The sequence below is a fragment of the Paroedura picta genome, chromosome 9 (assembly GCF_049243985.1).
Source record: "Paroedura picta isolate Pp20150507F chromosome 9, Ppicta_v3.0, whole genome shotgun sequence".
Taxonomy (NCBI): domain Eukaryota; kingdom Metazoa; phylum Chordata; class Lepidosauria; order Squamata; family Gekkonidae; genus Paroedura; species Paroedura picta.
In genome coordinates, this window is record NC_135377.1 from 63,048,000 (window position 1) to 63,065,780 (window position 17,781).

The 17,781-nt window shown below is 44.9% G+C and overlaps 1 protein-coding gene across 3 annotated transcripts in view; it reads left to right on the top strand.

Annotated features, from left to right (window-relative positions):
• LOC143845051 (uncharacterized) overlaps window positions 1-10,315 on the top strand; it is a 391,664-nt gene extending 381,349 nt beyond the window's left edge. For all 3 annotated transcript variants that reach the window (XR_013234267.1, XR_013234268.1, XM_077353039.1), the window contains exon 4: window positions 9,653-10,315. Coding sequence is in view for 1 of the 3 variants with exons in the window: in XM_077353039.1 (XP_077209154.1) it covers window positions 9,653-9,956 (304 nt within the window). In the remaining 2 variants the exon portion in view is untranslated. The remainder of the gene's footprint in view (window positions 1-9,652) is intronic.
• The last annotated feature ends 7,466 nt before the right edge of the window (window positions 10,316-17,781 follow it).

Below are 17,781 nucleotides of genomic sequence, written 5' to 3' on the forward strand. Positions count from 1 at the left end.
CTATTTCATAAATACATTAATTAGAAGTGTCTCCAAATAGCATGTGATTTTGAATTATTAACATAAAATACTGCATTATAAATGACTGCAAATTGCATTCCTACTGCTCTCCATGCTTAATTTATTATGCCGTAGGAAAATTTGCAAATTACTTTGCTGTTTTATATTTAATGGATAGTTTTATATGTATATTGTTTCATTAAGATAAAATTAAATCACAGTGAACATGTTATAGGCCTTTCCAGTGACATAAATGTCGCCAGGAAAGCTCACATTTCGTCAGGGGAGACCCGTGCGTCTGTCACTGTACTGGCTGGATTGAAGTTGCTAAAGTCCCTAACCACAAAACCCCGTTTTGTCCAACGTCCTCACTCATTCCTTCCCTCAGCCGGGCTTAAAGTTTATAGAGGATGTCAGGAAAACTCTCTTTAAGTTTGCAGCAAATTACTTCTGGAGTTTGTTTTGTCTCCAGTGAGCCCCCACAGGTTTAAAACCAGAACTTCAATGGGAGACATAGGCTGGCCTCGAAAGCTTGATATCTCTTACAGCACTTCAGTTCACCAGGAAAATGAAAGACGATCCGTTGAATTTAGAAATGACTCAGAATCCCTGTGTAATAAAAGGACCTGTTGCACACTCCAATGTGGTATCTTTATTATTCAGTCTGTCATTGGCTGGTTTTTAGTTAAAATGCTTTCCCGTTAAGTAGAATATTTCTTCACCAGCCATTTTTCCCCACGTTGATCTATAGATCAGGGGTAGGCAAACTGTGACCCTCCGGATGTCCATGGGCTACAATTCCTATGAGCCCCTGTCAGCAAATGCTGGCAGGGGCTCATGGCAATTGTAGCCAATGGACATCCGGAGGGCCTCAGTTTGCATACCCCTCATCTATAGACTCAAGTCTCTGCTGGGAATGATCCAGAATTGGTCAGGGTAATGTAACTACTATTTCACTACAAGCGAATATATCACCACAAGTAGCTAATATAGTATTGCTTTTCCTTTCTGCTCAGAAATTATGGTGGGGAAGGGTGGTCCTTGGGTATTCTTCAGGTTGCTATCACAAATGATTAGGATGAGATTCTGAGTCATGTCACTAGTAGAGACTCAAAGCAGTGTTAGAATACAGCAACAGAAACTCATAAACCCTTAAGCAGCTTCCCCGAGAGCCGCCATTGTGTGGTAGTTAAACAGCAGGGTGTAGTCTGCAAATCCTTCCCGTCTACACTGAATTAGATTTCCAGTTTGATTTTGGGCACTTTAAATTTTCGAGGGAAGAGCGACTGCTGGCAGGGGCTCATGGGAATTGTAGTCCATGGACATCTGGAGGGCCGCAGTTTGACTATCCCTGCTGTACAGAACCTCCAAGGCTGGCTGGTACATTCAAACTTAAGGGCAGAAGGGTGTTGTGTATGTGGACTTACAAAATCTTTGAAAGAGACCTGAACTTGAAGCTGGGATCCTGAGCTCTCACTTCGGATTCGCTGGCCCTGGGTTCCAATAATAAGAGATGCTCATGGACTAATCACAAGTTAGACTTAAGGTTCAATCACAGACTTCCAATAAGGAGCAATCATGCACCTTGTCGGGAGTCCTAGACATGTATAAAAGTTCGACTGTTTGGCTTGTCTGTGTTCAGTGTTTGCTAGTTGCTAAATAAAAGAGCCTCTTGTGGTGCAGAGTGGTAAGGCAGCAGACATGCATTCCGAAGCTCTGCCCATGAGGCTGGGAGTTCAATCCCAGCAGCCGGCTCAAGGTTGACTCAGCCTTCCATCCCTCCAAGGTCGGTAAAATGAGTACCCAGCTTGCTGGGGGGTAAATGGTAATGACTGGGGAAGGCACTGGCAAACCACCCCGTATTGAGTCTGCCATGAAAACGCTAGAGGGCGTCATCCCAAGGGTCAGACATGACCCAGTGCTTGCACAGGGGATACCTTTATCTTTAAATAAAAGAGTCGATCTTTGGAGATCTGCATTTGTGTCTTACTGAACTCATGATTTAATAATCAGGACTTGTAGAAACTCAAAACAACACCAGCTTTTCTGTAGCTAAGGCCGAAAAAGCACACTGCAACACAGCAAAATTCTGGGACCTCTGTCTTAGAAAGGCTCTTCATCCTGGCTCTTGCTCAGTATTACTCTTCTGAATTCATGAGGGGGAACAGAGCTACCTCTGATCTCTTCTTGCCTGTAATGGAGATGAGTGCCAGTGATTGAGGTGGCAGAATTGGAAGTGATGCAACAAATTCACAAATTAAAGCGCAACAAGTCACCCCGACCAGATGGCATACATCTGAGAGTTTGTCTGAAGGAATTTAAGAATGAAGCCGCTAAATGCTACCCAAAATGTGCAGTCTTTCATTCAAATCAGGGGAGATGCTGGAAGACTAGAGCAAATCTGTAACCTCTTTATTTGGGAAAGACTCATGGGAGGGACATATAATGACAGTAAAAAAGATTCTTTGATGTAGCTTTAATTGGATATATGAGAGCCACACAGATATAGTCATCTGGAAACCTTGACGTAGTATTCCATGCTAGTCACATGAAGCACTTTCCCATGAAAACCAGGGGTTTCTACATTTTGGAATTTATTTATTGTTTATTTAAAACACTTCATATGCAGCCCAAAGTGACTTACAATCACCTTCCCTTGACACCCTGTGAGGTAGGTGAAAGAGCCCTGATATTACTGAAGAAGTGTTGGTTCTTATCTGCTGCTTTTCTCTACCCAAAGGAGTCTCAAAGAGGCTTACAATTGCCTTCCCTTTTCCAGCAACAGACACCCTGTGAGGTAGGTGGGGCTGAGAGAGCCCTGATATTATTGCTCAGTCAGAACAGCTTTATCAGTGCTGTGGCGAACCCAAGGTCACCCAGCTGGCTGCATGTGGAGAAGAAGTGGAGAATCAAACCTGGCTCACCAGATTAGGAGTCAGCAAAAAATCATCAACATTTCTATTTCCCAGGTATGGCCCTCATCTGCAGATATCTAAATCCATGGATTAGGGCCACACCAGAAGTAAACAGATAGTTGTGTAAACTTGGGGTGGGGGTCCTTGAATTTGCAGAAAAACCTGAAAACCTACCAAAAATTCACTGGTCAGTTATATCCCACTCTGAAAACAAAAGTGTTGTCTGCACATAGTCACCAACCCCCACTTTGGGCAGTGGCGAGGAGACCAAGAGCCACAGCAACCCCAGTCGTGTAGCCCTTGCTGCATGTGGGAGGCCAGGAGCAGCAATGGACTCAGACACATTGCCTTGGTGTGGGGAGAGCCCAGGAGCCATTGCAGTCCCAGCGGTGTCATTCCTGGTGTGTGGAGCCATGACGATCCTGGTAGCATTTCTGTTGTTGGCAGAGGCTACTGATGCGGGAAGAGGCACTGGTATTGGACAGAACTCTGCTGCTGCTCCTATTGCCAGGTCACGAGAAGTTGGCATGCCACTGAAGCCAGGAAGCCTTTTGTTTGTTTATGATTAGATTTCCATATTTACCCTTTTCGGGCTGCTGACTCAGGGTGGTTCAAAACACGGAGTTATCAAAGACAGTTATAATCAACAATAAAACAGTCCAAACCAATTAAAATTATTCTAATCTGCACTCCATCTCCCATTCAGGGGCTGGGTTACTTTCAGGAGGGCCCATACGATGGAGCAGTTTCTGTCACTCACTAGCCCCAACCAAAATCTGGTGGAAGGGCTCCATTTTGTGGGTCCTTTGGAACTGAGAAAGTTCCTATGGAGCCCACAGTTATTCCGGGAGCTCATTCGACCAGAATGCAATTGTAGTTAACATCTGGTAGCCTTCTTCCACTGCCAGGTCACAGGAGGCTGGCCCAGGGAAGGAAAAAGGAGAAGGAGAGAGGCTATGATAGCTTTCAAGGAAGAAGAGGAAATAGTGGGGAGAGGTAGACATGAGATCCCTCCCCTGCAAGTCCCTGCAGACTCCAACTTGTGATTCCTGGGTGTAGTCTGCACAGGGCTTTTTACCCACTGCCAGCTTGAAAAAAATCCCCGCCTTCTACACTGAATTTGATTTCCTCCTTGATTTGGAGCACTTTAAATTTTCCCTCTGCAACATGCATGATTGATCTAGAGTGACCCTTCCTTTTCCCCACAATATCCAGAAGTGGATATAATCCTCGATATTTGAAAAATTGCCATCAGTAAATGTGCAGATCTCTGCTTTTTGTGAATTCCTGCTTCGTACCTCCAATGCTGTAGCAAAGCAGTCTTCCCTGATTGGCCAGGGTGTCAGTTCAAAGACTTGCTGATTCCCGGTTGCAAGGCTTGAATTAAAGTGACTGAGGTCCAGAAGCCCTAACTTCTCTCAGCAGAGATTTGCCTCTTGGATTTATTTCTCTTCCTCTGCTGTCTCCCACCCACCCTCCCCACTCTGAGATTTCCCAACCTAGTGCAGAACACTTTCTATTTCAATGGGGGGGGGGGAGGGATAGAGGAAGACCCGAGTTCAAATAGATCTGAATTCAGCAGGATCCACAATGGAAAAAACAAAGCAAGTGCAGAATCAGTCCTAGTCATCTGGCAATGTTCACCCTTTGCATTCATAGGCTCAAGGCACACATTTCAAAACCTACGGACAGGCTGGTGGAGCAGAGCTCTCTGCAGCAAATCCACCCCCACTTATGCACATTCACTCCACCCACATCTATCCGGAAAAAACTGGGAGGTGTCTCTTCCCAAGCAAGAGTGCATAGTGTTGCAGTACACTGCGGCAGGGCTTATAGGCCCAATGAGCTCAGTTGATGCACAGGACTGTGCTGTGATGCCATTTAAACAAGATTTGATGGAAATCAGTGTGCAGGACTAAGCCCTGCATCATTATTCCCCACGGAGGTAGGAATAACAAGCCCCACAACCCAGGATACCTCATTGATTAGTTTGTGTCCGGGGCCTTCCTGTACTCACTCTCTTGGGTGGTGTCCCTTTCCCTTTGGAGACCTGTGGCCTCAGACACGTTCTCCCCCCTTGAGGGCCAGCAGCAGCCCTTTGTGCTGGCACGGCCTCCTTCCTCGGCGCTCACAAATCAAGTTAATCCTGCTCGGTGAAAGCTGCAGTTAAATCTGTGGCTAGAGAAACATTTCTCATTTTTAGGAGCCAGCATCGAGCCTGTAGGCAGATTTTCCCCGGCTGTGGTTTAATTAAAATAGAAGAGGCATGTTTGCGTCTTCGGTCCCTTATTCCCGGCAAGATCGGGGCTTGACATTCAGGTAGTGAACAGCTGCAGTGACAGGGGTAGGAAATTTGCTATTCTTCCACCTCTTTGATTGATACTTCAAGGCCGCCTCTGCGGAAGCTGCACTTGCAGCAAGGCCATTAACTTTGTCTTCCGGTAGTTCCCCCACCCACCCCTTTCTTTCTTCATGTTTTGCTTGAGGCTTTCAAGTCACTGAATGTTGCCCAAGGCTCTGAATCAAAAAGTTTTGAGGGGGGGGGGGTGTAGGGCGGGTTGGTCTGTTTTCTCCCTGATAAGTCTCAGGGATGTTTAAAAAATAAAAGGCAACACCGAGACGGGAATTTAAGAAAAGCCTTTTAAAGCATTCCTTTTACTTTTTGTCTTCACTCACAACAACGAAGCCTTTCACTTGCCTGCCCCTTGCTTTAAAGTGCGCTTTTCTTTCCTCTGCCTCCAATAATTACTTTTTCTTGCATCTCTTTCCTATTCCCCGACTTCTTTGTGTCAAATCAGATTATAATACATTAAATATCCAAGGAGCGCAAAGCACTCAGAAGAGCTCTTTGGGGGGTTCCGTACATGTGTTCTCTCACGCTCTCTCATTAGCAGCTGACAGGGTATCAGAAGGTGTTGACATACCAATAAAGCAACACCAGCCAGTTGTGCAAACTGCGCTTCAAGCAATGCACTTTTATGGGCCACTTGCTTTGCGGCAACATTGCTGACTGGACTTCAAGCCGCCTTAATAGAAGTTTTGCAGGACTGGGTAGCAGTAAAGAAGGAGCAAACCGACCTTGCTGTCAAGCAGAAGTATTGGTTCCACTTTCATCTCAATGACACTGGACAGGAGGAGCTCAGCCTAAAAGCCTTTGGGAATATGGATTCCAGTGGGTAGGTGTGTTGGCCTTCAGTACAAAAGAAAGTTTGAGTTCAGGGGCACCTTTAAGGCCAGAAAGATGATTTTTTAGGAGAACTAAACTCAGTCACCCGGAGATCAGTTCTAAGCCAGATCTCCTGACCCCATCTAATGATAGATAGCTCAAGAGGTACTACAGTGGAGCTCATGGGTCTACAGTGAAAATTAACCATTCCGAGCCCAGTTTAATATGCTGTTCTTCTGCATCCATGTAGTTAAAGGTAAAGGTATCCCCTGTGCAAGCACCAGGTCATGTCTGACCCTTGGGGTGACGCCCTCTAGTGTTTTCATGGCAGACTCAATACGGGGTGGTTTGCCAGTGCCTTCCCCAGTCATTACCGTTTTACCCCCCAGCAAGCTGGGTACTCATTTTACCGACCTCGGAAGGATGGAAGGCTGAGTCGACCTTGAGCCGGCTGCTGGGATTGAACTCCCAGCCTCATGGGCAGAGCTTCGGAATGCATGTCTGCTGCCTTACCACTCTGCGCCACAAGAGGCTCTTTCCATGTAGTTAGTCCATGCTTATTATTATTTATTTATTTATTTATTTTGCATTCAACAAATATAGCTAAACCTTTTCCTCCATACTGGTCTAATTCAGTTCCTCGGCCATATAAGGAAAAAGCTATAAAATACATCTTTGTAAAGATTCCCCTAGTTGTACTGCGTAATATAACAATGTTTTGCTTGATTATAACAACTAGGGAGGATTTGCTGCTCTCCGAGCATAATTTTAGATGACTGCTCCACATTTGACAAGGTTATAAAAATTAAACTGATTTGGAAATTATAATTTCAGATTGGCTCTGTCGTTTTTGCCTATTAGCGGTCTTTAAATGAAGTGATGCAACATTACAATTAATCTTATCTTCCATTATGCACTTCCTGATGCTAAAAAGTAAAATCAATTCTAATTAACCACACTGGTTCAGATATTTGGTTAGGATTCATTCTAAAAAGGAACTTTGTTTAAACAACACTGATCACTAAACAATTTTTTAAAAATGAATCCTACATATACCCATTCCACAGTGCGATTAAACAGGCAATAAAAGTATTAATATTGTTTCTCTATTTGTGATGAGAACATTGATGCTGTAGTTAATCAGGACAGCAGATAAAATATAGCCCGTTCTCCTTCCAGATACATTAGAGCGAAATAATTTTCACAGTGTAGGAGACCAATGGAGCCCAAAGCAGCAATAATATCCTGTGAGTCTGAATCTATGAACAGCTGAATCATGCAAGCATCCAGTTTGATAGTAAGCTCTTGTGGCTCCCCATGCAGAACAGAAGTAAGTTAAACTCCCCCCAAATTGGTATTTGCCAATATCATAGAATCGTAGAATCATAAAGTTGGAAGGTACCTCAAGGGTCATCTAGTCCAACCCCCTGCTCTACGCAGGACACTCGCAACCCTATCTCTCATCTACTGTCACTCCCTTGAACCTTCACAGAATCAGCCTCTCCATCAGATGGCTATCCAGCCTCTGTTTTTCCAAAGATGGAGAACCCACCACCTCCTGAGGAAGCCTGTTCCACTGAGAAACCGCTGTGTCAGGAACTTCTTCTGGACGTTTAGATGGAATTTCTTTTGAATTTATTTCATCCCATTGGATCTGGTCAATCCCTCCAGGGCAAGAGAGAACAACTCTGCTCTATCCTCTATATCAGTGGTCCCCAACCTTTTTATCACCGGGGACCGGTCAACGCTTGACAATTTTACTGAGGCCCAGGGTGGCAGTCTTTTGCCAAGGGACATCGCCGCTGCCATCTGTGCCCCTGCTCCACTTGCTTTCCTGCTGGCGCCCCTGTCTTCCCACTGCCTGCTGGGAGGGCGCTGCCAGCAGCAGCTGCACAGTGCCACACCAAGGGGGAGCCCCTGCCATGGTAGCCGCTGGAGAGCATCAAAGGTGAGCCAGCAGCAGAGTAACAGGGCAGCCCCCGAGGCAGCAGCTGGGGAGGAGGATGAGGAAGAGCCACGGCCCGGTACCGACTGATCCGTGGACCGGTCCTGGTCACCGGACCGGGGGTTGGGGACCACTGCTCTATATGGTACCCTTTTAAATACTTGAAGATGGCTATCAGATCCCCTCTCAGTCGTCTCCTCTCCAGGCTAAACAGACTAAGCTCCCCCAACCTTTCCTCATATATCTTGGTCTCCAAACCCCTCACCATCTTTGTTGCCCTCCTCTGGACACACTACAGTTTGTATGGATGCTGAATGCTGGTATGGGTATTCGTATCTGGCAATATTCAGGAAAACCGAATATTTTCCATTTCATTATACGTTATGCATTATTAAAGTCAATGGCAGACCTAGCCTGAGTTTATTCAGTGGTCTGGTATTATTATTTATTGGATGGCAGAGTTGCATGCAGGAAGCATATAATAACAAAAAATATGTAGCCAAGTAGGTACACTGGTTATGCAGACAGATTGGGCAATCCCCTAATCCCCTAAATAATAATATCGAAGTGATCAGGGGAGGGGGTTTAATGTAGAAACACCACATTTGTAGCGTAGCTGCTAGAACCTCTCCTCAAAAGACACTCACCCCAATTTCAATCAGATTGGACCAGTGGGTCCAGTTCTATGGGCACCCAAAGAAGAAGCCTCCATCTTCTATTGTTTCCAAAGGGGGAACATAGTTGGGCAGCTGTACAAACCCAGCAGAATGTCCCAAGAATCTCTGCAGTGAAAATGAAGGGTGGGGACCAGTGCTATCAATATACTACTACCCAGCAACAGAACCCAGTGCCAAGTTGCCAGTGCCACCCTAGACTCAGCAGCAAAACCTGTTCCAACCTACTAATGCCCAGCAGCAGAACCCAGAACTCCCCCATTGTGACAAATGCCAACTCAACAGGGCTGCAAAACAGAACCAAGACCCAGCAAGGGGGAGTGATTGCAAGAACAGTAGAACAAATACAATAATGCCCAGTTGCACAATCACAGTACCAATGCCAATGTGGCAGCAAGGCAATGGAAACCCAACATATCAAACCAACCTCACACCTGAGAATCCCACAAGTAATGGAAGTAAAAGCCCAACAGCACACTCATAAGTGCAGGGTGGGCAGACACTTTTGCTAACCCAACTGAATCAAGGTCAGTGCAATATATAAAAGCCCAGCAATGTTTTGTTTTCTTCCCAAATTATTTGTGCTTATATGCCTCTTTGAGCTTGTTTTTTATTTCCGCGAGTGACAGTTTGCCTTTTGCTTCAATAACTCTTTGGCAAATATATTAAAATTAATCCAACAAAATCCTGTTCTGAGATTTCTTTCCCAGTACTTCTGAGTTGTTCAGTTAGACTCGTTACCTGGTCTAAATGGTCATGAACATTTTCTTTCTCTGGTATTGTAATGCTAAAGAGTCTCTTTTGCAAACAGAGCTGGCTTTTCAGAGAGGAATTAACATAAAACCTCGCTACATCAGACCACATTGCTTGTGCTGTCTGCATTTGCATGTCTCTCAAAATATATCTATCTATCAACCCTTTAATAAGGTTCCTCTTCCCTTCTCATTACCAGAATCCCAGGTCCTTTGTCTTGCTTTCTGGTCATCTCCCAGGCCTATTATGCACGGCCGCTGAAACAGCGACATGGAGAATGCAGAGGAGGAAGAAGCAAAGTAAACCACTTATGCATTGGACAGAACACAACGACGGCAAAACCCAGAGTATCCGATTATGCACACAGCTACTCCGGAGCCAATTCTGGTTGCGCCCTGGTCCCGGGAAGCTCCACTTTCTTCCGCATCTCGCTAACGTGGTTTTTTCGGCGGCATACATTGACTTTGCACCTGGTTGCCGCCTGCAGCATTCATAATTGGTGATTTTAGCCGCTGCCATTCCACCTTGAATGCGGACCTTTCACTCCGTGCATAATGGGCCCCAGTCATGAGTCTCTACTGGTTTTCCACAATCCGGTCTCTAGCAAGTAGCTCCTCATTCTCTCCTTTCAGATCAGGTAACCCCTTCAGTAAGCATGTTGTTAATTGAATTAACGAACTGACTTTAATCATGTTGCTAGCTGCTTGAATGTCTCTGGTAGAAGAGCTATCAGTATAATATTCTGTCAATACATTAAATAAATCAAGTTATCAATGAGTCTGGATGGGTTTAAGACAGCTCCTTATGTGTAAATTTGCCCCCAATTTACTCAAGAGCCAGAAACTATTTTTGTAGATGCAAAATCCAGGTTTCCTTGACATATAAATGTGTTTTCTTAAGGGGTGCTGGTCCCCCATTATAAGAAATAAACATGGATCAATCACTATTTATAGAAATTGATTTTTGTCGTTCATTATAGGCAACATATATAACTAAAAGAAAACCTGCTTTATTATACAGAAAGCTGATCTATCTAATGGTTGTGAAACACAGAGCTCAACTAAGATATATTATGCATAGCATAGATCTATATCTGTTTACCATGAAAAGCATCAGAAGTGTTATTGAAAATGTCAGTTCCAAGAGGGAGCAGTGGGTGAGTCAGATATTTTTAGATGCTCTTTAATCCACGATGAGCACTGGATCAAACAAGCACTAACTCTCCTGTTTTTTCCCCTTGTCCTTGGTAGTCTATTTTTAACTTTAAAGAGCAGCTGAAATATTGGAACAAGCAACACAAACTATTATCCAAAATATCCAGCCTTTTCCTTCCTTATTTTATGCAGGCCAGAGTAGTACATGAGATGAAACAGACCCATTCTACTCAATCTAAATCCTGAAGTACATTTTTGGCATCTGGAATGGATTTATAATCCAATTAGAGAACGCAAGTGACTTTCAAGGTACAAAAAAGGAGCAATATGTTTGGGCCCTCAGCGCGTGGTACATGTCACAGCAGAATTGCTCAGGCCTGATCTTTTAACTTTGTCCAGGCTAAGCCTCTGTTTGTCATCTATGATGCATCCACCCTGGTGGAACACTCTCTCTGATGAGATCAAGGCCCTCTGGGACTGTCAGCAGTTCCAGAGGGCCCACAAGACAGTTCTGTCTTCAGTTGAGGCCGGGAAATTAACACCGATGGCCTCCCTTCTCACAAAACTGATCACGCACCACCCTCAAACTCACCGCCCACCAGAAATGAAGTTCCCCTTTAGAAGAAGAAGAAGAAGAAGAAGAAGAAGAAGAAGAAGAAGAAGAAGAAGAAGAAGAAGAAGAAGAAGAAGAAGAAGAAGAGTTGGTTCTTATATGCTGCTTTTCCCTACCCGAAGGAGGCTCAAAGCGGCTTACAGTCGCCTTCCCATTCCTCTCCCCACAACAGACACCCTAATAGAGGTGGTTTAATAATTTAATAATATACATTAGTATAATTTAATTAATAAATTAATTAGAAAAGGTTGTTATCAATTGAGACTAATATATTTCCTTAGCAATCCAAGATCTTCCTTCTGGTTTTCTTCTCACCAGCTGGATGTGTATTGTTCACTAATGTGGTCATTCAGCGAAAGGACAAGACAGTGTGATCGTGGGAGGGGGAAAAAATTAAGTATCCTCTCTCAACACATATTCCCACACAAGGAATTCATTTGAGGACATTCCAGCATTTGGAATCTGTCTCACTACTACTCTAGATCTTTATATGCAAAGTCTAACATGACAAAATGTGAACCATATGCCCAAGCTCTTCCATCAGTTCTTAGGTCAGCCATCTTCAATCTTTAGACCATGGAGGAGCCCCTGAAATAATTTTTTCAGGCTTTGCGGAACCTCAGAAGTGGTGACATGCCCCTTCAGAGAAGTGATTGCGGAAGTAAGATGCGGGAGCCAGCCAATCAATCGATTGATCATTAACTGTTTCCATTTTGGAGAAAGAGACTGGGCCTGTGGAACAACAGGTGTAGTGGGTTCCAGTGACGTCTAGTGATGTCAGGGGCCATCTGAACTTCTGGAAAAGATCTTGTAACCCCTGGGGAATGCTCGTGTAACTGCAGGGTTCTTGAGAACCCTGGTTGAGAATCCCTGTCTTAGAGGTATGCCTTGCTCAGCTACTGGCTAAAAACATCACAACCATTTCAGAGAAAACGGCAACTCTGCCCAGACAAGCCATGCCCCCTTAGAAGTGTCAGAGCTGCTACTCGAGTGGTACAATTTGATTTGTTCTGGAAACGGCCCTCCTGAGATCCCATTTTAGTGGGGAAAAGTCACCTCATATGTCTCAAGAAGAAACGAAAACACACCAGAAACATTTACGCTGCTCCCCCCTTTAGCTCTGAGAGTGCCATTGTCCATTAATTGGCCCTGAAATCCAATTACCCAACAATGTACAAATATATTGCTGCGCGTGGGTCTATGGGAACAGCTGCAAAATTGCTAATATTAGGTCTAATTTAGCTACAATAAATTAGCAAGTGTGTGGAAGTGCAGTGATGACAGCATAATTATAACAAAAGTCTATGTGTTGAAGTATACAGATGACAATACATACTAATTTTAGCAAAGAAATGGGGGGAGGTGAGGAGCCCCACACCAAATGAAATGCATGCAACAAACAGACGGGCCTAATAGCTCAGACACATATACTTAATGTGACCCGTCACTGTAAAAACAAAAAAGATAGATGAAGCTGTTCAGAATCTAGCACTAACAAGCAATGCAGTCTGCAGCCATTAACTGTCAGGGGTAATAACACTCAAATACTGAAGTGCAGTAAAGCAGTGGCACTTTGCTGGGGACCTTGTGCTGATGTGCAAGCACACACCTGTGAAGACAGCAGTAAATCCCTCCCTACATTTATGACTATCGATGGAGGCAAAAAAACCACAAAAACACCCACCCCCAAAACCACAACACTAATAATGTAAAGTATAAACGGAAACGGGTAGACGGTCGAGAGTGACATTTTCACGGTCCCAGTCAGCTTGTTAGCTGAAGTGGGGTTTAATTAGCTATTTTCCAGCAAGCAAATGAGCAAATTAGTGGCAGTCATAAACAAACAGAGACAATCAGGCCCAAAGAAGAAAAATTGACCATAAACCCCCCCTTCCCAGTCCGGTCTAAGAGATACTCTATTTTAATACCTCGCCTAAGTTTGCACTTTGAGACAGCAAACCTTGTCAGGTGAAACACAAAGATACAACTGGACAGCTCACAGGTGAACTGGAAGAGCGGGATGAAGCATGTTTTAAAACACATATGCATGTGCAAAGGTTCTGTGCAACCAATGGTTTTCATAAAGTGGGTATAAGCACGTGCCACAGAGTTCAAGAGAATTTTCATGCTAGTATGTATGCAAAAGACCTCAGGCTGCAAAAAAAAAACAACCCACTCACGTTTAGAGGAGGGAGGAATGCAAAAATCTTCAAGACTCCTTGTTTTTAAGTCATGTAAAAAATTCCAAAGGAAGTGGGGGGGGGGGTGATAGCTGATTGGGGAGGAACTACAATTCCCATGAGGCTGTGCAAGAATGCATATGCACATATTTGTCCCGATTCAGACAATATGGCAGCTAATAACCAACACCAAGTGATTTTTTTTTCATAAGGGACACAGAAACATGTCACTAGAAAGAAAATGTAATTTCAAAGCGTGGTTCCTGTCCCTTTGAAGAATGTGCTTTTTCATTATTGGCGATTGGGATGGGGGAGGCGCCAGTGGCAAAACAGTATGTAACCATGCATTTATTTTCAACATATTCAAGACACAGACCGGACAGTATATTGAAGACCACTGGTGGTAATTTGTGAGTTCGCCAAGAGCCGAAGGGTGGGTGATCAAGCACCCCCAATTTGGAAAGACCCCATATCCTTGCAGAAATATACTGGAGCTGGAACAACTGCCTGCCTTTCGCCATCTCTAAATGTGTCCCAGGCACGTTTTGTTGAAGAAGCCCCATGCAGGATCCTAAGAGCTTTCCTCATTCTCTCCCCCTCTCAATTACTGCTGGTTCTTTGTTGTGAGCTTCTGCTTAACGTCCTTCAGTGAAAGATGTTTACGAGGCGGGTCCAGCTTCCAGAGTAGTTCATTTGCTGGCAGATGGATTAAGGCCCCAGAAGCCACATTGGACATATGTTTTGTGGGTCCCAACCAGCCAGAATGTACAATCTGCAAAGGAGTCAAAATCATTGTTTTCAGGGATTGAACAGAGCTATATGACCTCACAAATAAGAACAATACCAATGTTTGTGCATATAGAAGAAAAGAAGAGCTGGTTTTTTATACCCAACTTCTTACTCCCTGAAGGAGTCCCAGAATGGCTTATAACACCTTTCCCCTCCTCTCCCCACAACAGACACCCCATGAAATAGGTGGGGTTGAGAGAGCTCTAAGAGAACTGCTCTGCAAGAACAACCCTAAGAGAATTGTAGCCAAGGTCACCCAGCTGACTGCATGTGGAGGAGGAATGGGGGATCAGATTTGAGGCTGCTGTTCTTAATCACTATACCATGTGGGTTTCATAGAAGGATTTATCATAAGTGTTCTGCGATCATTCCTTCTACTTACTACAAAAATCATTTCAAAAGACTGATTATTGAAAATAAATACCAAGGATCTGCCAGCTTACATGAATGCAACAACTGTGGATGACAGAAAAAGCAAGCAGGAATCTGCAAGGACTTGCTGGAGGTATCTCATTCCCCTCCCCCCCCCCACACACACTATTTCCTCCTTCCCATTCCTCTCCCCTTTTTCCTGCTTTCTTGTCTCCCTCCAGGGTTGCCAACTTCTAAGTAAAGCCTGGAGAACTTCTGGAATCACAACAGATCTCCCAGTTACAGAGATCGGTTCTCCCATTAGAGTTGCTGAGAAATTCTTAGAGATTTTGGGAAGGTGAGGCTGGGGGAGGACCAGAACCTCTGTGAGACACAATGCTACGGAGCCCACCCTGCAAAGTAGGCATTTTCTCCAGGGGAGCTGATCTCTGTCATCTGCAGAGCAGTTGAAATTCCTAGATATTGTCAAGCCTAGTTTTTTTGTTTGTTTTGTTTTGTTGTGGAAATGCCTACCTTGGAGGGTAGAGCATAAACTGGCTCACAAATGAAAGTTCGTGACAAACTTCCGCCAGTTCGCGGTCAGGAAAGTGATATCTGTGGAGGCTCTACCATCGCGAATCTACACATGGAGATTCATGGTGATTTGTGTGCAGACCGATGGAAGCTGATCAATTAAACTGTTTAGAAAACTCCAAGGCAACAATGGGGATGCCATTCTCCAGCCTTGGGAACAGGAATAGGAGCCTTCCTATGCTTAACAAGCACTGCCTGGCTGCCAATAACAGAGTTCCCATTGTGGTGTGTGGCTCTATTTTGAGTGAGCTCTCCTCCCTGCCCCTCCCTTGTTGCCTGGTGAAGCGAACGAGAAGCACAGAGCTAGCAGAGCTGATCTGTGCCTTTGTTTTCTGTCTGCTTGGTTGGCTGTCTGTTGCTGGGGTTTGGGATGAGGGGGCAGTGGACTCTGGGCTCTGACTTTCAGGACAGGGGCTTAGCTATTGTGCCTTCCCTCCACCCCCATCTCTCCTACTAATAACCTGCTCTTTTGTCAGCTGTGGGGGGTTGAGTTTCCTGGAACCAGGGAACTGATCCTGCTTTTCCTGCACTGAGCACAGGGACTTGGGCACTGGGTATCTTTCTATCCTCCCCACCTCTCCTGCTTTTTGCTGTGGGGATTTGAGAATATTCTGAAACCATTGACCTGGTTCTGGTCTTCTGGCTTAGCTCATGAGTGCCTTTATTTTCCTCCCCCATCGCTAGCGATCTGATCTGCTCTGCTCTCTGCTGTCCTGGTTTGTGAGTTTCTGGGATCAGGGATCGGATTGACCCATTGTTCCTGTACTAACACTGAGCACAGGGGCTCAGTGAACACCATGCATGTGAAAGTGAGTAGAAGGGGTGCTTGTCATGGGGGGAAGAAGCCCTCCTCCTACAGAGGACCAGAAGCCCCTGTTCCCGGACACAAAACCCACCCCCTCGTGGAGTCCTGCCCCAGCAGGGTATCACCAGGGGTCTTGTTCCCCTGCTCTGTGCTCAGGGCTTCCCGAGAGGAAGCAGGGGTTTAGCAATGCCCAGGCACCCACAGGTGCTAGAACTCTTTGGAGAGGAATCCTCAGACAGCAGTGGTTCAGGGACTGAGGGGGAAGCATCTTCCCCTCCCAGATCCCAAGTCCTTCCAAACGCACCACCACTCTCTAGTGCCCCCCAGAGTGGTGCCAGAAGGCCGCCGTGCCTACCTCCCCCTTCTCAAATCACGGGGCACCATTTCCAGTCCATTTCCACAGCCTTCCCAATGACCCCTGTGTAGCAGAGTGCCAGGTTTGCCATGCCCCTGTGCAAAGGGTGCGCCCACTTTCTTGCACACGGGGGAAGGATTGGCAGGCATTGGGGGTGGAGCAGCCCACTCAATAGAGACAAGCAGAAGAGAAGCAGGAAGCCCCTCTGGAAGAGGCTCCTCACATTCTGGGTGCCATGATGAGGACTTCAAAGCAGGCCAGTCTTGGGGATGGTTTCAGTTTTAGATGATTCAGTAAGTGGATTTTAAAAACTGGGAATCATTATCCTCAGCTGCCTAATAACCCAAGATGGCTAAAAGTAGGACATTGTTTGTAGAAAGGTGATTTTTACACACCTAAGTCCCTAAACTGTTAGCTTGGAGTCAATTGTAGTACTTCCCCTGCAGCGATTCATTTAAACAAATGACAAATGGTAATAATATGCAAAAGGCCCATATACATGCACACTGAAAGTGACCTAAGAAATCAGTCTTCAAGCACCCTACCCACGGACCTGGGCTCCCACAAAGGCCAAAATAGACTTCGAAAATACCCTGCCCCCTCCCCCTGATTTTTATTCAGATATACCCAGCCTGGGATACTGTTACCTATATACTGTTGCCTAGCAATGGCCACTGAGGGAAACTGTTAATGCTACAGGTGCTCCTTTTATCATGTTTGTGTTTTTGATCCCTCATCAGTGTTTTGTGGGGTTTTTTCAGATATCACATTTTTCTGCAAACCTGGGGCCTTTTCCAAGTTTGTAGAAAGATCTGTCTTGCTCATTCACAGCTCCAGTCACCAGATTTATGTATCCAAAGATTTGGCCAGCTTTACTGGAATGGCACATGGAAACATGGTCTATACATTTCAGTGAGCCAGCACTAAAGACACAGATATAAAAATGTGTACTGGAAAGATCCTTATTTCTTAGGTCACTTAGGCCTTTTGCATATTATTACCATTTGTCATTTGTTTAAATGAATCGCTGCAGGGGAAGTACTAAAATTGACTCCAAGCTAACAGTTTAGGGACTTAGGTGTGTAAAAATCACCTTTCTACAAACAATGTCCTACTTTTAGCCATCTTGGGTTATTAGGCAGCTGAGGATAATGATTCCCAGTTTTTAAAATCCACTTACTGAATCATCTAAAACTGAAACCATCCCCAAATGTATGATTGGACAGTTTTTGACATATGCAGCAGTTTTGCAATGATCCAGTCTTTTTTTCCTGAGGGGAAAGTGAATCAGCATACAAATGGAGCCGTTACTTGAGTCCATGAGTCAGGACTTCAGGAATAAATAAAACCCTGTTAAAAACTATTTAGAGTCTAAGGGACAAGGAGAGAAGAAAAGAGAGAGGAGTGAATGTGGAACAGCAATCCCAACACTGTGTGTTCATTACTAAAGTATTCACTGAAGAAGATGGGTCTGCACACATTTTGGG